General features: G+C 35.6%; 3 protein-coding genes across 4 annotated transcripts; 2 read left to right on the forward strand and 1 right to left on the reverse strand.

Moving 5' to 3' along the window:
- Positions 1 to 1,593: 1,593 nt before the first annotated feature.
- LOC120338993 (uncharacterized) lies at positions 1,594 to 5,307 on the forward strand. The gene has a single exon (XM_039407023.2). The coding sequence runs from the start codon at positions 1,607 to 1,609 to the stop codon at positions 4,946 to 4,948; it is 3,342 nt and encodes a 1,113-aa protein (XP_039262957.2). The 5' UTR covers positions 1,594 to 1,606; the 3' UTR covers positions 4,949 to 5,307.
- Positions 5,266 to 9,393, reverse strand: LOC120338994 (cyclin-dependent kinase 20-like). The gene is made up of 8 exons (XM_039407025.2): positions 9,267 to 9,393; positions 8,612 to 8,717; positions 7,255 to 7,380; positions 6,976 to 7,164; positions 6,638 to 6,762; positions 6,286 to 6,400; positions 5,902 to 6,111; positions 5,266 to 5,700 (listed from the first exon to the last, which is right to left on the reverse strand). The coding sequence occupies exons 1-8, from the start codon at positions 9,275 to 9,277 to the stop codon at positions 5,512 to 5,514; spliced, it is 1,071 nt and encodes a 356-aa protein (XP_039262959.1). The 5' UTR covers positions 9,278 to 9,393; the 3' UTR covers positions 5,266 to 5,511.
- Positions 9,394 to 11,874: 2,481 nt separating this feature from the next.
- LOC120339586 (protein SERAC1-like) lies at positions 11,875 to 21,375 on the forward strand. 2 transcript variants are annotated; one of them, XM_039407745.2, is made up of 17 exons: positions 11,875 to 12,115; positions 12,579 to 12,729; positions 13,038 to 13,147; positions 13,991 to 14,140; positions 14,533 to 14,571; positions 15,316 to 15,450; positions 15,672 to 15,784; positions 15,862 to 15,969; positions 16,545 to 16,651; positions 17,294 to 17,408; positions 17,499 to 17,590; positions 18,002 to 18,122; positions 18,892 to 19,061; positions 19,614 to 19,721; positions 20,171 to 20,280; positions 20,353 to 20,499; positions 20,799 to 21,375. In XM_039407745.2, the coding sequence occupies exons 1-17, from the start codon at positions 12,097 to 12,099 to the stop codon at positions 20,987 to 20,989; spliced, it is 1,986 nt and encodes a 661-aa protein (XP_039263679.2). In that variant the 5' UTR covers positions 11,875 to 12,096; the 3' UTR covers positions 20,990 to 21,375. The 2 variants fall into 2 exon arrangements, with proteins under 2 accessions (XP_039263679.2, XP_039263680.2); XM_039407746.2 differs by lacking the exon at positions 14,533 to 14,571 and having other exon boundaries at positions 11,880 to 12,115.

The following is a 21,375-nucleotide window of genomic DNA, read 5'->3' on the forward strand; positions in this document are numbered from 1 at the left end:
GTAGCTTGAAGCAATGAGTATTTATATACATTGCTTGAAGCATTTGGCTTGAGGCAACTACTGTTTATATATTTTTTCAAATGATCAACTCAATGAGTGATTTTAGTTGAATATAAAATAAATGAAAATGTAAATAGATCGTATTTATTCGAGTATAACACTCGTCTCTGGAATTGCCAAATTTATGAATCGCTTTTGAAAATCATATGCAACATTCAACGAAAGACAACGACTAACATACCGGCGAAAGATTAAAAATTAAATTCCTCAATGGCTACGGAAAGATGAAAAAGGGTCATGTGTTATTTCCTGTATATTCAGGTTGTGCTGTAGTATCAGTGTGGTATATTAATTATTGATCAAATTTCCATGTTTTAGAATTTAGAACTTGAAGGTGATGAAGAATAAAAAATTATTTCGTTCAAATTCGGACCTTGTATAATAAAACTTTTTGTCACTAGTTGTATTGTCCCTAATTCGAACAACAGCCTTGTTACATTCAAAATATAAAAACAATGCCCCACTATAAACAATTGATTAATGTATAGTAGTTTTTACTGTTCATATTGTAATTGTTCACATTGTTTAGTGTTCATACTTTAATAGCAGCAGCTAGATAACCTTTTGAGGTTTTCTGCAACTCCCTTCACCTGTGAATAACAATGCTATGCTGGTTTGTAAATGTGTTTTCAATTTTCAATATTACTTCAGTACTTAACTCACTCTCCCCAAAATTCGTCTTGGCACCTCGACTAATGTGCTTACAGATAGATATGATCTGGCCGCGTTGCTCGAGCCCCAAATAACTAGCGCGCGACTTTCAAAATGTGCAGATACGGTAAGTACCGGTACCGGTATGCGTTTGTTTTTCGCCTGGGAGATGGAAGGTGGAGCAAAGATGGGGTAACGTAACAGAAACACAAATTAAAGTTAACCGTGGTACGGTACCCGTAGTCAAGTTCTTAAGTCCTTGGTCAATTAGTCTACCATACCCTAACTGTTGGTTCATGAAAAGTCGGGATGCGCTGTTGTCCGCCATTTTTCCACGGCTACGGGGAAAAAGAGAAAGTTTCCAAATTCTCAATTTGTATTGGTGCCGAAGTTTTCCTCCAAATTCGGTTGACCTCAGATTGGTACCGTACCATGCTGTAGTTTATTCAGTTTGAATGATATGATTTTGTGATTCTGGACATTTTTCAGTTGTCTGGCATTTCATCATCCTGTCATTTAAGGTCCACAACTTAAATGTAGTTCGGACTTTGTACCAAATGCTGAAATAAGCAGAGCAAATTAGCAATTCAGACTATAAACAGATAAAGTTCAAGCATATTTTACCATGTGAGCTGATTTTGAGCATATCATATACCTGTATACCGTACTGTACCGGTACCGTACTGCCGTACCCTGGCTTCTCATTTTTTAGCCTGTTCCATTATTTCAGTATTTATACAAGCTGACAAAAGAGAGTAAATACAGTGAAAAATTCTGAAATGGTAGGTGTAGGCCTAGTCGAAAAGCAATTGTACAACTGTACATTGAAATTATTAATTCTCTTAATTTCTGACATACAGAACTCTAATACAGTAATAGCAGAATAGTGAACTTAATGAGACTCTATAAGTATATCGTAAATATGGATTCAAATAATGAGACTGTTTCTGATTTATTAGGACAGAATGAGAAAGAATTTCTGGATCATAAAGTTCAACATGCAATATCTCGAATATATAAAGCATATATCATGGAGAATAGCATGCCTGAAATCATTCAAATCCTGCTGGATGATGATGTCAATATGCATTATTCAATTGTGGCGGATTGCACTGCAATTCTAAAAGTTGACATGACACTAGCAGACATTCTTTTCTTCTACTCCGATAAAGCGATAAGAGTTCTTGACGCAGCGCTTGCTAATATATGCTGTGAGATTTATCAATCCCATGCATTAAAGCTTCAAATGAGCTTGAAACCTAATTTACATGCTAGAATGAAAAATATTCCAGTCTGTCCAGAACTGTGGAGAGAGCGTGTTCCGAAATCCAAAGACATTGGCAAATTTCTGGCAGTAGAAGGCACTGTAATAAGAACAAGTTCAGTTAAATTACTCGAGTATGAAAAAGAATTGATTTGTGCAAAATGCCAAAATACATTCATTTTAAAGGCAGAGTTTGAGCAACATTACAGTATACCAACTCCATCAAGATGTCCAGTAACCCATATGTGCACTTCTAAGAAATTTATCGTGTCTCCTGGCGAGAGTGCTACTAGTGGAAGAAAATGCAAAGATTTTCAGGAAATAAAAATCCAAGAACAAATGAGGCGACTTGCAATGGGGACAATTCCAAGAACAATAACTGTTGTATTAGAAGATGATTTAGTTGATGGATGTAAGGCTGGTGATGATGTTATCATTTACGGTGCGTTAAAATGTAGATGGCAGCAATTACAAAAGGGTAAAACGTGTAACATTGAACTTGTTTTAAAAGCGAATTATATTGAAGTACGAAACGAGCAGCGTTTAGGTGCTTCTGTCAAAGAAGAAATGCAAAATGATTTCGAATGTTTCTGGGCTGTTCATGCTGAAAATCCAATGACTGCACGCAATCACATTCTGGCAAGTCTTTGTCCGCAGATCTATGGATTGTATGTTGTCAAATTGGCAGTCGCATTGGTTTTAGCTGGTGGTGTACCTAGAACAGATTCATCTGGTTCACGAGTTCGAGGAGAAGCTCATTTGCTTCTCGTTGGTGACCCTGGTACTGGGAAATCTCAGTTTCTCAAGTATGCTTCAAAAATTACCCCAAGGTCTGTTCTAACCACTGGAATAGGTTCAACAAGTGCTGGTTTAACTGTAACTGCCATTCGGGATGGCCCACATTGGACATTGGAAGCTGGTGCTCTTGTACTAGCGGATGGTGGCATTTGTTGCATTGATGAATTCTCAAGCATAAAAGAAAATGACAGAGGTGCAATTCATGAGGCAATGGAACAACAAACTGTAAGTGTTGCTAAAGCTGGTCTTGTTTGTAAACTCAATACAAGAACAAGTGTTCTTGCGGCAACGAATCCAAAATTAGGTAAATATGATGAATCTTCAAGCATTGATCTGAACGTTGCAATTGCTAGCCCTCTGTTGAGTAGATTTGATATAGTTTTGGTGCTGCTTGATGGCAAAAATGAACGATGGGATTCTGTTGTTGCAGATTATGTTTTAACTGGCAAAGATGTGACAAATAACAATCAAGGTAGACAGAGATTATGGAGTATGGAACAAATGCAAGCATATTTTTGTGTTGTGAAACAAATTAATCCTGTATTATCACCATCAGCAAACAGAATATTATCAGAATACTATCGTTGTCATCGACGTTCTGATACCAGAAATGCAGCACGCACTACAATTCGATTACTTGAAAGCCTAATCAGAATAGCAGAAGCACATGCCAGACTGATGTATAGACAAACAGTTGAGGTCCTTGATGCTGTGGCAGCAATCACAATCCTGGAGTCATCAATGCAAGGCGCTTCACTGCTTCCAACAGGTAGTGTGTTGCACTCTTGTTTCCCCACAAACCCGGAGAACGAATATAAAAAGCATGCACAGCTTGTATTGAACAGATTGGGCTTAAATGACATCCTTGAAGAAGAAATGAGTGATGTTAAAGCCACTAATTCGAGACAAAGCCACAATAATACACTGCTTCCTCCTGCGTCCCCATTTGAGCCCAAGGTGTTCACAGACTTTCCTCAAAAAACATCTACCTCAAGCAGTAAAGTATCCACTCCAAGGATATATACAAGTTCAAAAAGGAGCAATAAAGACTTTACATTTGAAGATTTTGAACAGAGTGTTTGTTTTGAGAACATATTTCAAGATGGGGCAAATAGCAGTCAGGATAAACTTCTGAATTTTAAAACATCAACACAAAACACTCGGTTTTCTGGCAATATATCTCATTTTGCAGAATCTTTCAACTGTGAAAGTTCTGTATTGGTACCTCAAGCAAGTTCAACGATACAAAGGCAACATCAGTTGCCAATGAGTTCTATCACCAATAGTCCTCAAAAAAGAATCATTGAAAATCATGAAGAAACTACACATGGCTGTTTACAACAAGACGAACCTCACAAGGACATTTGCAATGAGAACCGTAACCCAAAGTCTCCTGCTGCAAGCCCGACTTATTCTCCCGTTAGTTGCAGTGACCTTGGTGAAGAGTTTCAAAGAAATGCCATCCGGGATAGATTAAATTGCTTTAGGCGACAATCTCCGCCTTCTCCAGAAATTGATTTCCCTTTGAGTGGTATGATTAGACGAGGCAAACGTAAACACTGTCCAAAATCAGGGAATAATAGTGAAAAACCTAACATCATTGAAAAATCGGTGGAATCAAAAAAATGCCAAGTTCGTGAAATGCCAAGTTCTTCATCAAATATTAATTTCAACTTTGAGGAAATCACGGATGACATGTTTTTGAATGAAATTAATGGTGTATCCTCTAAATCAACATCGCATATTATAGACAAGAGCAATGACACATTACCGGTATTAGGCGGAAACAAGTCATCCATATTTTCTTTAAGTGCATCAGCTGTTGAAGATATTTGTGATGAGCTTGCCTTCAACGAGAAACCGTCACATACAGAATTTCTGCAAGGTTTGAGAGAATCACAACATGTCATTAAGCAAAGTCAGGCAATCAACGTAGTTTCAACAGCCAGCAACCCAACTGTTAAAAGTGTAAACGCAGTCGAAACAGGGAATTGTGAAAATGGAACCAAGTCTAATGATCTACCAAACGAAACTTCAGCTGCTTCTTTGTTTAGGATTGAAGATGATTTTGAAGACTGGGGAATTGATAAGGAAAACGATTTTTCAGATTTTAATGTTGACTGGACTGCAAGTCAAGACATGTTTTCAAAAAAGCGCAAAACCTTTGAACTCTAATTTATGTATATGAACATGGTAGTGTTCCGTGGTGGAATTCAGTCAGTTTGCACCGGTTCTATAGAACCGACTCACGGAATTTTATGAGATCAGCGAACCTGTTAGCATTACTGGTTTCTCTCAATGACTTTTGTAATGGAACCGGCTGACAAAAATATTGAATCCCACCACTGGTAGTGTAGTGTTCATTCAATTTGATACTGCTATTCTTTATTTTTGAGAGCTATTTCCTGGTCACATAGACTTTTTGTTTCTTTTTTTCTCATGACCTCCAGACTTGTTCTGAGTGTTTTCTTTACAAAGCCAGATATTTTTTCGGGTATTTTGTTAAAATCTTTAATAAAATTTATATGATATCACAGTGGTACAGTATCAAACTCAATGACAAGAAAAGATTTTAAGTAGCAGCTTCTTGACTGTGTACTAGTTTCATAAATTTGGATTAGGCACAAGGCCAGAAAACTGTTTTTTATAGAACATCAATGTGACAGACATCGACCCAGTACGTAGAACTGTGCAGATGTAGTCAAATCTTTTTCTTCCGCACATGATTCTGCCATAAGTCATGTGAAATATGTGTCTATTAGGTTGGGGTCTATGCAACTTTGTTCCAGTGGTATATCAATATCATATTCTTTTGAGTGATGCCTTGACTTCTTTACTCGTTGTGGGATTGGCAATTCTGAGTGATGAGCTGGTAGAGGTTCGGTGAAAAAGTATGGATGAAGTAGTGCTTCTTTGGCAGCTATCCTCTAAAATAATAAAAGAATGTTTTCAACTCTATAAATTAAAAAGATTTGGGAAAAAAATTTATGTTAGCCACAGACAGACTTTAAATTAGCAATATCACCTACTATTTGTCAAATGCATTGAACACCGTAGTTAATTTTCCTTAGGTGAATGGCATCAGATGTATTGAATGAGATTTGTGGTCACTATATGCTTAGACTGACCTCCTTAGAAGGATAAACAAGAAACTTTTTCAACAAGTTGAGTGCCTCTGAAGATGCATCTGGTACAATTTCTTCAAGTGGTATTGGTGGATTGTCTGGAAATGTAATTTTATTGTAGTCTGGCAATGATGACATCCCGGGCCAAATACTTTCATTTGGTGTTCCTAGAACTCTCAGCACACAACACAACTGTTCAATGTCATTTTCACCCTGTAAAATAGCAATATGACAGCAGTCAGAATCATCTGCCAAACAATATGATTAATTTTCAATTAAGCAAAAAATAGTACAACAATAGCTGTGCTTTATGGTAATTGGTGACCAATATCATTTTCAATCGTTACTTTTTTGAAATACACATATTAGACATCAACAAATACTTACTGGAAATAATGGTGAATTGTTCAACATCTCACCAAAAATACAACCAACAGCCCATAAATCAACACCTTCATCATATTTTCTTGCGCCGTACAATAACTCTGGGGCTCTGTACCATCTTAACATTAAAACGGCAAACCATTAAGATACTAAAATTGTGGTGGTAGTAGACATAGAGAACAAAGTTTAATACGGGATGTGATTATCTGTATTTACGCTAGAAGTATCACTTATATTTAAAAATTAAATGGCAGTATCAGTGATAGAATCCATTATTCTATGAACTTATTACTTTTATGACATACTTTTGTGGCACATGACTGACAATAGTAATAAAAACTGTCTAAAAATATACCTTGTTGCAACTTGATGGCTATATTGTCTGTCAGAATCTTGATTTTGATAAACTCTTGCTAATCCAAAATCAGCAATCTTCAAATGACCCGTTGAACTTATCAGTAGATTAGCTGGTTTCAAATCCTATATTGTAAATTGTTTTGACTATTTTTTCTTTAGTGTAGTAGTGTTTGTAATCGGATAAGAAGGAGATAGTGCTTGGAACGCGCGATAAAATATTGAAGCAAAGTATGTTGAAGTAAAAATACCACCACACCAAGGGAGTAATAACTAGAATATATGGAAAAGCCTCCTGAAATGATCTAATAAATTTTCAATGATCAATAGTTTACTCACGCGATGCATTATGTTGCTTTTATGACAAAATGCAACTCCTTTCAACAGCATCATCATGTAACTTTTTATTTGACCTTCTGTCAGGGGTCGTTCAGAGTTTCGAATTACTTCAGACAAATCTGAAAGCATGTATTCAAACACCAAGACAAATCCAGTTCCATGGGGAAACACATCGTATAACTTGACAACCTATGAAAAAGAATAAAATGATGTATGTTGAGACTCAAATAATTGAAATAAGACATTACAAAAATGTTAGCATCATAGTTATAATCTCACATTTTGAGATTCTTCAGAATCTCCACCAATTTCCTGCAAAGCTTTAATTTCTCTCAAACCTTGATTTGGAATACCATCTTCTATTTTTCGCAAGGGAACCTTTTTTAATGCTACAACTTCCCCACTCTGAAAGGACAAAATCAAAGTAAAATAACTAGTTGTATAGGATAGGATTTACATATTTATCCCGGGGGAGAGGAAACCGATAAGACGGCTTATCCATATGACGAACCCTGGCCTCTCGTCCGGTTACCATTCCAAGTCGGGTATGGGATTAGTTTTACTGTATTGTTTGTTTTCGGAAGCATGGACTTGGTGGTGGAGGAAGCCGTAACCGACCAGCGGTTACGTGAACCACCCAACGACGGCGAGGAGTCCAGCAATCCTCTCGCACATAACCATCCCTGCATGGGATTCGAACCTGCGAACCCACGCAGAGTAATTAGAGGTGCGGTGGCGAGCGTATTCCTAACGCTTAGCCCGTTGAGCCACACCGCCGCGCCTGTATAAAATATCTTCATAAATTTATTTGGGATGACAAAGGTGTCAATGCAGCAATATGTTGTATGTTACCTTGAAAACGAATGTAACATTAAAATAGTGCGAACGTGCAATTGACGGTCATATGATCACACGGAGGTATGTAAAATTATTTCGGCGAATGATCACGTGATTCACTACAGACATTCTGTATCGCGCATTATCAACATGAGCAAAGCCCATCCACTATAATTAAAGAAGTTTATGGATAAAAGATTGGATTTAAAGTTGAATGGTGGACGATTTGTTACGGGTATATTGCGAGGTTTCGATCTTTTTATGAATCTAGTCGTGTATGATGGAACAGAGCGTAGAAAAGATGGGATCACTGCACCTGTTGGAATGGCTGAATGGTGGTCGTGCGTGGAAATTCGCTATTAATGTTGGAAGCATTGGAACGGATACAATGATTTTAAAGTGAACCAACCGAAAACGACAAAAGAACCCAATACCCCAATCCATGATTCGTGCATAGACTGCTATGGAACATCCAATCCATTTACCAAGCTTGTTTTTTAGTAAAAAATAATTTGTCACTGTGTTATTTTTGCAATATAGTTGAAGTAGGCCCACAACATCACCATTTTTCGTCAGCGAATGTTTTAATCCATATATCTGTATAGGAAAAGCACATACACGTCTCATATTTTAATTTGAATTTATAAGTTGTTGCCCGATGTTACATCGTGTTTTTGTTTTATTCTGTTTTTGGGCCCGTCCTCCAGGTCCTCTGTATTTTGTTTGTCCCTTTGTTGTTGTTTTGTGTTTTGTTTGTATCAGAGTGACCGAATAAAATTGATTGATTGAGACAACTTACTTGTATATGTTTCGCCTTATAAACTATACCGTGTGCACCTTCTCCAATTCTACCGAGAATGTGGTAATGTTCCATTTTCTGACGTTCGCAGCAATAAATAAACAAACTGAATATAACAATATCGGTATACAGGTTATATATACTGTACTCTATAAATTTATAGTTATTATAGGCCTACCGTTACGCTTTTTGGCATGTACCATACCGGTAACCAATGGAAACATCGAAATTAAGAATCTTGCTGTCTACCTTTGACCCCAAAACATTTCTGATCGGTTTTTATTTGTATGTATGTATGTTTATTCGTCTCGTAAAAGCAAAAACACAGGAGTTAGTAAATATCAACATTGAAGACGGGATGTATACACAAGACCATACTGGCCGTACGTATCTGAAACTGCAAATATTTAATTGGCAAGATCAACGATTAACATACCGGGCAAAATATAGCGAACATAAACCTTATATCTTTCCTATTTGATGCATCGATGGTTACTGATATGAAACCCGTTTGAAGTAAACATTATTAATTGATAGGCCGTGAGACAAGGCCCTGAAAAAAAGCCTAGAAAGTGAGTTTCGTAGCGCACGTAAAGAAACTACCTAAAAATAATTCTAAAATGTTCCTCCCTAGAAATTTAGTAACTAATAATACCTTGTTTCCATTTCCAAAAGTTGCACGTTTTACAAAAAAGACGCTTTTACCAGAGCCATTATATAATGGTTCTGCGTTTACTACAAGAAATATGTGCTACGATCTTTCCCATATTCTCTGCTTTTACGGCAACATTGGCCAATGAAAGCGGACTTCTGTATGACGTAACAATTAAAATTTGATCAGCTGTTAGCAGGCGGATGAATCTCAGTTATTACGGCTCGATGTTGCGTTTGGTTGGGTAGCCTTTCCATCGTCTTTTTTAGTTTGTATTAGTTGAGTTATGCCAAGACGGTGTTAAAAAATATAAGTAAGTTATTAAACACTTGTAGATCTCTATCATGGATCGGCGCGGCGGTGTGGCTCATCGTGCTGAGCGTTAGGAATACGCTCGACACCGCACCTCTGATTAGATTCGCAGGTTCGAATCATGCGATGATGGTTATGTGCGAGAGGATTGCTGGACTCCTCGCCGCCGTAGGGTGGTTCACGTAACCGCTGGTCGGTTACGGCTTCCCCCATCATCAAGTCCATGCTTCCGAAAACAAACAACTAACTAATCCCATACCCGACTTGGAATGGTAACCGGACGAGAGGCCGTGGTTCGCCATGTGGTTAAGCCGTCATATTGGTTTTTCTCTCCCCCGGGATAAATATCCTTATGGGTATAGGCCATGAGAAGAGGCCTTGAGAAACGCCCAGGAAATGAGTTCATAGCGCACATCTGATAACTAAATAAATTCTTCAGTTTTGTATGAAAATGAACATACTGAACGCTTACAGCTTGTTCCACAATCATTATGCGAAATTGAATATAAGGGCGTTCCCAGAAAATGAATGATCATAGGTTTAAAACAACACAGCATAAGAACTATGCAATTCAAGAGCCCCACTAAACACTAACTCAAATGTATTTCTGTAACGTCCTCTCTGACCAGAAGCAGACAGGCAGTTTACAACAAAGAACAGCATAAGAAGTTGCATTCATTTTATTAGAAGCTATGAGACGCATTTATTTTTAAGCAATGAAGTCACAAATTAACATCGTGATCACAAAAACACAAATAAATTAGTTATTTCTCACTTCAAGAAAAATCAAGAAGAAAATCAAATGAATACAGCATGTACATAACATAGTGAACAGAAATATTATAAGTCTTTTTTTATTTTATGTGGTTGTGTATTTGAAACAAAAGCAATATTATTTTTTCTAGAAACAGGATTACGACACTAACAGATGTCTGAAAAAAAAACTAATAAATAATATTTATCAAATTGACTTTAATATCTTATTCACTGTCTTCTGAATTGCTTCCGAAATCCACATTCTCGTAAATCGACTTTTTCTCTATACGTGTACTGTGATTTTTGCAGTCGATACAAAAACAATTGGCAAAAACCTGCACGGGAGAGATTTCACCAACGTCTTCAGTCGGTCCCGCAAAACGAGAGCGAATCGCACTCTAAGTTCTATCTATATATATAGCTCGGGTACTACAGATTTAGGCCAGTGCTCCGCAACCTTTTTTAACTTGCGGCACGCTTATAAAACTTGCCAAATTTGACGGCACATCACAACAAGGGAAAAATACAAGATGTAACTTTGTTTTATGTTCATATAACAATGAGAGAATTGTGGTTGTTTTAATGAGCACAATCGCTCTATATTAGGATCATTACGTGACGCGCAATCAATATTGCAACACGATAACTAGTTTCTAATGTTCTTTCGGAGACTGTAAAAGACGACTTCACAGAGCACTCCTGCTTCTTATTTTGACTTAACACCAGCTGGAAATAATTTATATTCCTGCGTGCATGAACGGCATATTCCGTATTTAAGTGGCGCATAAGTCTACTCAAAAACATTGCTTCATTTGATTCATATTTGACTTAATCTTCCCTGTATTTCCTTTTGACAATTTTTTTTTTCCAACGTTGCTTGTGCTAGGTACAATATGTTGCTCAGTATCAGCTTTTCTTTTTGAAGATTTATCTATTTTGCTAAGCTTTAGCGTTCCTCGACATTTTTAATCAAAGACAACTGGGCACTGATTCTGCAAACTCACACTTTATTTATATTCGATTACTAAACGTGCTATGTTTTAGCAATAGGATTTACAATATACCTGCTTGTCATATAGGCTCCTTGTTACGTCACAAATGCACAGTGGGGGGTGTCAGGAATTTGAATTGGTGTCGCTCAAGCTAACGTAAAAGCAGGTGCCCATATTATTGCTCCTTGTTACGTCACAAATGCACAGTGGGGGGTGTCAGGAATTTGAATTGGTGTCGCTCAAGCTAACGTAAAAGCAGGTGCCCATATTATTCATCCACGACTTACGCAAATTGAAAAAGAAAAACCAGACAAATCAGGTATGGTACGCTGGAATCTATTAGTGTTTCATATTTAATAAGAAACGAATCAATATCAGGCAAATATGCACGAAAAATCGACGCCAATAATTGATTTCTGTCAAATCGTAAATATATAGCCTACTACTACAAATACAATGAGAAATGCATATTTAAAAGTTGGATGTGTATGGAAGTTGGAACGAGAGAGCCGCAGAAATGAGAGAGAAGCACTCTCTCTGTGGTTGTATTGTCAAAATGATGATGTCATTATATCAGCTGTAGTGACAATCGGAGTGCCAGGTTAAAACTGAAACATGTGATACATATTACATTTGTGTTGCGTTTTGTTGCCCCATTTTTGTCGATGACGGCCTTGACAAAAATGGGAGTGTAAGGTTTATGGCGGTCATTTGTAACTTCATATATTGTATCAGTCGATAATGGAAATATTTTAGATTAGTAGGTACAGATTATGGTGAAGTGGTTTGCCGGTAAGCGAAGTTCATTTATTATTACACTATCATTAAATTTAATGTAGATGTCGCGGGACAGTGTTTTCTGATGTTGTTTAATTAGTAAAGTTTGCTTGCCTGTCCATCTATTTTAATAGCATCGGTAGTACCGTATAGTTTTTCACACGCTTTTTAATAATTATATACAGGTATATTAGTATTACAGTATTCAGGTATTATAAAGGCTAAATGCTGAAATTTGGATTCAGGGATTTTATTTGAATTCTAACTGTCTGGTATTTCAGAATTTGGTACCGGTATGGGTTAATGGTATTACTTTACTATCAATGGTTTATTATAAGTCTTATGTCTGTATGACTAGATACCCCATAGTACTGTAGTATTTGCATCATTCTGTCATCAGTTCATTATTATGGTGTAGCCTATGATTCTGTTGAACTAGTCTACTGGACTAAAAGTTTAACCATAATTTCTTTTCAAGGAAAGTGGAAGTGGGCACTTGTTGGAGTTGCATCTTGTGCAACAGGAAGCAGTTGCCTTCTTTATTTTGAGATAGAGAATTTGAAAAAAAATCTTCATCCGTCATTATCTGTATTAGATAGAGAAAAATACAGATCTTACATATATATTAGGTAAATTAATTGACTATATAGTTGCCAATTGTTCCCCTGCCATTGTTTTTGTCATTATCTTCAAAGCGTGCTTTTTTGAATCGGTAAATTGTGCAATACTCTGATCCTTGAGTGTGGGTATCAAGCCAGTGTACAATAATACAGTAATGCTGTAATAGGTACAAAATGGCCTTGGACTAGCATTTTATAATAACTCGGGAAGTATTTTGTTGTCTTCAATGGCATATGCATCAACAACTAAATGTTCTAATTATATGTAATTTATACATCAAGGAATTTATCACTTTCAATTTTTTCTATATTTGTAGGCCAGAACAATTTGATCTTCTGAACAGCCATCACTGGAATGAGAAAGGCTTGCAACATTTATACTCTGAAATTGAAACGTATATCATCAATCATATTCCACCGAGTATAGGTGAGTTATATTTAAAGAAACTTTTCATGTGATCACTTTCTACCTCAATTACGAATCTTTAGACAAGCAGTTATTTAAATATAGGTATCTTGTATTGATAGCTTGTATGTGCAGTAGGGCACAGTTCTCCGATTCCATGATGTTCTGACATTCGGTTCAATATATCAAACACTTTATTTGTCTTTGAAACGGGTGTTTTGGCAAGACGGCAGTCACGTTTGATTGCGCCATGCTTGTCTTGATAATAATTTAAACCAATCGCACCAGCCGCAACATGATTAAAATTGCTATAAACTCACGAATGCTATGATAGAAAAAAAATTCTCTCAGTTAATCAGCCTATATTTTTCCAAAATGTGAGTTCCAACCAAACAGGTGGTATAACAACAATACTAAAATATACAGTAGATAAAATGTAAGGGAAATAGTTGTATATGCAACTCTAATGCAAGTATATCTAAGCTTGAATCGTTGCATGTAATACACATACTCTGAAAAGGAAAACTGGCAAAACCTCTAATTATGCTGCGTGGGTTCGAAACCCATGCGGGATGGTTATGTGCGAGAGGATTGCTGGACTCCTCGTCGCAGTAGGGTGGTTCACGTAACCGCAGGTCGGTTACGGCTTCCTTCACCATCAAGTCCATGCTTCGAAAACAAAGAACTAACTAATCCCATACCTGACATGGAATGGTAACCCGACGAGAGGCCGTGGCTCGCCATATGGTTAAGCCGTCTTATCGGTTTTCCTCCCCCCGGGATAAATATGTAAATCCTTATTCTGATACATTTAAAAGATTTTATTCTAATAATGAGATTCACACTCATTATCTCTTGTCCCAGCAAAGCATCTTCCAATCAAATTGTTGAAAGGAAGAGAACTTCAAGCACAACGATACTTATCACCATGGCAGTTGTTGAAAGAAGCTTCGACACCAAGTTCTAATATTGCACAAGATGTCATTGATAAAATAAACAACCATAAATGGATGGGTTAGTATTCAATTTCAGAACTAAATTTATCTATGCCCACTCGTCAATACTATTCCATTTAATTATATGTTTTGAAGTTTTGCTGAGATAATATATTATTGCTGATTGGCATAAATACCTGATTTAGAATGTTAACTAATAATTAGTGTTGAAATGCTTAGTTGGAAAGTTTCAATGTCAAATGTACCGAATGAATGTTTTGAATAGTAAGTTCAATCTATTGACAAAGAATTTATCAGTTTCTATTGTAGTTAGCATGGTAGACATCAAAAATCTACATTTAAATATTAGTTATACCAATTGTTATTATTTGCAGCTGCATTTTGTGTCCATAGATGAGGGGTTTAGTTTAAGTCAGAGTAATAGATAAAAGTACTAATCATTTTTAACAGATGATGATTCAGAAAATGAAGATGAAAACTTTTTAGACGGTGAGATATAGAGATGAACTCAGAGAAGGTCTAACATAGCAGTATTCAGTTAGACATACATAATGCAGATCTAATAAGGAAGGATTTTATATTTGTCATTTAGTTTGTTGGTCTCTAGACTTTTTTTGCAGATTTCAGATCAATGTTGTATTTAATTTATTTACAGTTTTATCTAGGTTAGAATTTATTATTCTGCTAGAAAGATAAGTCAAATTTTCCATCCCACAGACTATCTTTGCAGATTGCTATATCAGAAAAGACTATCTTCCATTTTGTCTCTTCAACACAATGGTGAATTTTCATCTTTCCATACATTACTCTGTGTTTAAATTTCAATGATACAATGAAATCTGGTTTAAAATTCAGATTCAGATATTTATATCAGCCATGCAAAACCAATATACGATATGAAATAAATAACCACATGTAACAGATTACAAAAAAGGAAATAGGCTTGTTGCAGATGATGAGGGGTGTTGGAAAGTCTGAAAGAGTCATCTAGTCAACGACACCTTGCAGCTGAATTGAAGCAGTAAATTTTACAACGAACAGCTCAATATTAAACATTTACTTAATTAAACACAATCATATAAGGAAAGAACACAAAAAATCAAATAAACTACGAGATCCCACTATGGAATATTACTTAAACATTTACTTGATACAAATAAAAAAAATAAAAATTAAACCTAAACTTTTTTGTAATTTATGCATCTATTGAATGGTTTCATTTATGTCAAACAGAATATGAGTATCGCTTACTTGGGCAGAATCTGGATCCACTGTATTTATATGCTCTCGCTCGCACAAAAGGAGTCGACAAGAGGTTTTTTGTTGCACCTCGTCCACTGCCAACTTTAAAAGATGATTCAGCCATAGGTAAGTTTTTTTGCTATAGTTATATCAATTACATTGTATACTATTTTGAGATATTTACATGTCTAAAGTGGAAGGATATAGAATGGATACAATTTGTCTTCGCTATAATCAATAAGTTTGCTGGATTTTGAATTGATAAGACAATTAAGTGCTATATTTAAAGTGTTTCTGTTTCAAAAGCTAAAATAATTTATATTATTATTAAAATTGTATTTTTGAAGAATATATGTTGTATGACATGCTATTAAAACTACCATCACATGATGTTGAAAGTTGCTTGAGGTTTTTCACTCATGGTGCGTTGTCAATTAGTGATGAAAGACAACTGAAAAAGGTATGCTGGTTATAGTGAATATAGTCCTCATATGTTTTAATATTGCATCTATGTAATTATTCTGTAATTTATTACAGGGAGGTCGATGGTGTTTTGCTGGTAATGGATTAAACTATGCAAGGGAGATTGTTTCCCAGGAAAAAGTTGAATCTTTTTGTTTGCAAGCCCTTGTAAAGCATTCCAAGGTACTCAACCACAGTATTTTTTTATGGTATCATTAGATATCAGATTATCACTCCGGCTACAGTATTATGGCATAACTGAACCTGGTGTTGTGAAAGGATTATATATATATACTTTTACATGAGTGCAGTTGCAATTTAGGTGCACTTTCGGCTCTGTATGACTTCTTCAATATTGTTTATATATCTCCCCATTTGTACCTATGTATTCCCATACAATTTAAGTTGAATACATTCTGCATCATATTACCTATCATTTGCCATAAACAACAAACTGCCAACCGTATCAGAATGTGTTTGAAGTATTATGAATAGATTTTTTTCATCCCACCAATTTCAAGTTCATAGAGATATATTTATGCATGAAAAATGAACTTGAATTTGCAAAAATGCATATTTATAAGTCTTAGATTTATCATGCTTTCCGTTTCAAAAGCTTAGCAACATCACTTTGAACCACCTCAACTTAAACTTTTTTTAGTTATAAATATAAACACAAAGCAGTAGCTTCAATATACAATACAATGTTCTGAATCTGAAGCATGAAGTTTTGTAAGAAACTATTGTTTAATTTTTAGATTCCCGATCACTGTGAAGCCATGATAGATCTTGGTGTTCTAGACATGTTACAAAGAATTCTTAATGATAGGCCAAATGCATTGAAAAACCAGAGAAATGCTGTTAGGTATTCAATCACTATTATTTATTTTCTTCATTATCCTTTTGTATGTTAATAATATGGCGCTCCGGAAGTATGTGTACCAATATGGAGGTACCGGAAACTAATTTTGTTCTATTTTACATCAAGTTGTGTAAAGGGACTGAAACCTATGGGCAGGGGGTATATTCACTTGGCTAACTCAGACAGTCCCTGAACTCATAATAGAACTAAAGTAAGGAAAATCGGAATAAAATTATGGCCTAACCTTAACCTGGTACACATATTGCGGAAGTAATTATGGCCTAACTTTAACCTGGTACACATATTGCGGGAGTACCAATAATATTGCCATCACAAAAAATTTGGCATTGAGCTATATCAGAGATTATGTTAGTTTTACTGAGTTTAAATTTGGAAATGCAGGAAAATTAAAATAAATAACGATTTGATATATTTCTCATTTATACTGCCTTCAGAAAGGGAATAAAATGTGATTTGGTCGTACTGGGAGAATTCAAATCATACTATTCTGAATTATTGTAAAATACGAAGCATAATTAAATTTGAATCAATTGAAATATGCAGTCCATTTCAGACATTCGTGGTGCACTCAGGTTGATGTGTCCAATATAAATCATACTGACTTCTATCTATACTTTTGCATAGAATCATCAGTAACATATGTGTGAATGAGAACTTACATCCTCGTATATTGAAGTCTGGTTGGTTATCTACTCTTGTACAACTCTCAAACTCGAAACTATTGCATCTAAGGATGCAGGTAGGAATATATAGCCTATATATTTCTCTATGTAATTTATTGTCCAAAGGCTCTAATTTGCAAGTCATTGATTTCAAATCCAATATGCAGGCATCAAGAGCACTTGCTAATCTGGACAGAAAAAATGTTGAAGAAAAATATGTGGATGGTGTTTATCTTATCCATCCAAGGCATAGAATTGAGTATGTACTATGTAATTTTTTTTTAATTTTCTAATGTGTTCATTTTAATATATGTTATCGTTTCTACCCTCCTTGAATAGCCTTGCGACCCACCAGTGGGAACTGAAAAAGGTCGAAAGCACTGGTTTATACTACACCCTGGGCTAGTTGTGGAAAAGTAGATTCTGATCAGACTCCTATGCACTAGCCGCTACCAGACCATTTCAGTAGTTCATAAAATTTGATAATGATCACATAGTTTACCAGAGATGTATTATCCACATGGTGTAAGTTTGGTATTCAGCTAGATTTAGCCTACATGCTGTTATTCGTGCTATGATAAGCTATAATAAGACTTTCAAAGTACTAAAATTATTAAACTATCATTACAATAAAATTATGTGACTAATTCATATTTTCAATTTCCCATAGAAAGGAACCAGAAGCTGATGTTGTGTTAATTCATGGATTGCTTGGCGGTGCTTTTCATTCATGGAGGCAACAAGAAAGTGACTCAATTGCTGTTGCTAATTTCACTGAGTGCTGGCCTGAGGTGGAATTAATTTTGAACAAAATCTATTTTAGGATGTTTATCCCGGGGTGGAGGAAAGCCGATAACACGGCTTAACCATATGGCGAACCACGGACTCCCATCTGGTTACCAGTCCATGTTGGATATAAAATTAGTTGGACAGTTTACAGTTATTTAGAGGAAGCCGTAACCGAGCAGCGGTTTTGTGAACCACCCTACGGTGGCGAGAAGTTCAGCAACCCTCTCGCACTTAACTATCCCCGCACAGGATTCGAACCTGCAAACCTGTGCAGGATAATCAGAGGTGCGAGCATGTTCCTAACACTTAGCACGATGCGCCAGTCTGCCAAGCCTTGCTTAGGTATCCTTTTACAGCAAAGATGACATAATAATGTTTTGCATTTTTTGTTTCGATCTTTGAAATCCTATAGTAGGACAAAAAGTTCAAATCTGGAAAAATACTTTATTTGAAAATATTGAATTGGGTGCTTTTAGAACTGGTATCTAATAGTAGTTTGAAACAGAATTCATTCATCAAAGTCTTTCAATAAAAAGAAATTTAAGAACCAAATATGCATGTTTTGGTCGTTTTCTCAAAGCAACCTTTTTAAGTTTAGCCATTTTGGGTTAATGGCGAATGCCCTCGATATGCGCCTCCAAGTGGGGCCAATTTTATTAACGAGGCGCAGATTTTTTAGTTAGAATCATTGTAGCTGATATCTGGATGCGATATATATGTTCAGTAACCCAGAAACGTATGTAATCAAATTTATTGTTATATATATTTCAGACTTGGCTACCAAGAGATTTATCTAATGTTAGAATTTTGTCTGTGGAATATGATACACATTTAAGTGATTGGATGCCACATTGTCCGCATGAAAAACAAACTAGAACAATATCATATAGAAGTCAAGAAATCTTGGAAAAGCTTAAACTTGCTGGAGTTGGAGAAAAGAGGTAGAACTCATAAAATTGGATCATGATTTTGGTATTTATAGTTTGGTATATTGGTCAAATCAGCATTGTCCTAATTAGGAAGTTTTCAGTTTACTAAACATTTCATTTCTAACAGATATTTCAAAACCAAAAGATTATAATCATAAATGAAATGAAATATTAGTTAAGAATAGAATCAATATTGAAGATTTCAGAATCAATATACAGTGATACCTCGGTAGTCGAACATAATGTTTTCGGGATCGGTGTTTGACTACCAATTTGTTTGAGTAGCGAAATTCGACTATCAAGGTATCACTGTATATTTCTAAGTTGCAGAATATCTCTATCGCTAATTCCTATTCAGAATAAAAAATTTCCAACTGACTATATATATGCATATTATTCAAAAAAATATATAAGTTATGGTTGATACAAACAGTCGAGTCAATAATAGAAAGATAATGAGTGAATAACATTTTCTGGCTTTCTGAAGTAATATCAAATAATGATATGATAGTTCGAAATTTTATTGCCTAATTTTATTGTTTATTGTCGCTTTTGTTTTCATAGACCTGTCATATGGTTAGCTCATTCAATGGGTGGATTGGTTTTAAAAAATATGATGCTTATTGCAGAATCTCAGGAAGAGAGATATAAGGAACTTCTCAATAACAGCAAGTAAAACAATTTTTTTTTGACAATTTAGTGTTAAGGCTGGGACTTTCATTATTTGCATAACTTGGGAATCTTAAACCAATCACAAGATAAATGGCTGCCTACAAAGCTTTGTTCTATCCCAGACGTGGGCAAGGTTTTTGGACCAGGGGCAAAAATTTGGCCCACTTAGACTGGCGGGCCATGTAAGTGTGGCGTAGAAAGTTACATTTCAAGAACACCATTTACAGTGTAACAAAAGCAAAAGTGGAGAACAAAAATTTAATTTAATTGCAATCTCAACAAATTTTTGAGCTATTTTCAGCTGAAACATCGAAATTTGGTTTTGGCAGCATGAGGCGGGCCCAATTGAATTACGGTACCCAACGGGTCGGATTTGGCCTGCTTGCAGTAGTCTGCCCATGTCAGTTCTATCTTCATAGCATGCTTAGGAGCATCTTTCTTATTTGCAGAGGGATAATATTCTACTCAACTCCTCACTTTGGATCACAGTTAGCTGAATATTCAAGAAAAGTACGAAAATTGCTTTTTCCATCCATAGAAGTTATGGCTCTGAGCCATGGTATGATATTAATCTACATTCATTGCAATCAAAATGAAAGCTAAATACAAAGTTTCTAAAATGTCTTAACAGATTCTCCGCAGCTTTTGTATTTGAATGATTCTTTTAAGCAACTTGTGTCGAATTATTCAATAAAAGTTCTGAGTTTTGGTGAACTACAATCGACAAATATTGGATTCGGTAATTTGAAAATACACATTGTGCCACCAAAATCTGCAGGTATGTTCTTGCTTATCTAAAGACCATGTTGCCTTCAAACATTGCATTGCGGCGTATGCTTGATAGTCCATAGAACGACGTATTATTTTGTGTAGGGGAATCATATGAGGTATAATTATGTGCGAGAGGATTGCTGAACTCCTCGTCATTTGTAGTTAGTAAGGTTGTAGTTTGTAATATGGTCAAGTCGTCTCATCAAATTTCCTCTTTTCGGGATGAATTCCAAAATCAAAACGTACATGTGTTAATTTTGTGCATGTTCATTGTTCTGATATTCTCCTGTCATTTTTTTTTTTCAGATCCTGGAATAGGTTCTCTTATTCTCATGGACACAGATCATCTAAATGTATGCAAACCGATAAGCAGACACAGTGGAGTATATCTCAATACAGTGGATTTCATACAAGCTTGTCTAGCAGAAAGTGATGAAAGGGACTTTTGTACTGATATAGAAGAGTTTATTGACGAAGTTGCTGATATTTTAACATAACGGTTTGTCTCAGATTCAATAAAACTCGTATAGATTGGTATGCTATGTATATAAAATTTCAACAACCTCAAAATATTTTTATTATTTATTCTTGTGGCTCATATACGATGGAAAAAACTGAAGAGCCCATTGTTTCCTTGACAGCAGTTCAATCTTGTAGGCTGTGTAAAATACATTTACCGTACATTTGTTGGGGAAGTGGTACTCTTTATACTTTGGTTGAGTATTTTCTTTATAGTTCAAATGCGTGAATGCTCTATCTATCCTTTCCGAAGAGCTGTTGCTTATATTTTTATTGTTTGTTTTGCACATGCCATAATTTTATATTTTTGTTTATAATGAATAAAGTGTTGGATGGTTCATTACTTTAAATGTTCCTATCTTAA

Source organism: Styela clava, chromosome 9 (genome assembly GCF_964204865.1).
Source record: "Styela clava chromosome 9, kaStyClav1.hap1.2, whole genome shotgun sequence".
Classification (NCBI taxonomy): Eukaryota; Metazoa; Chordata; class Ascidiacea; order Stolidobranchia; family Styelidae; genus Styela; species Styela clava.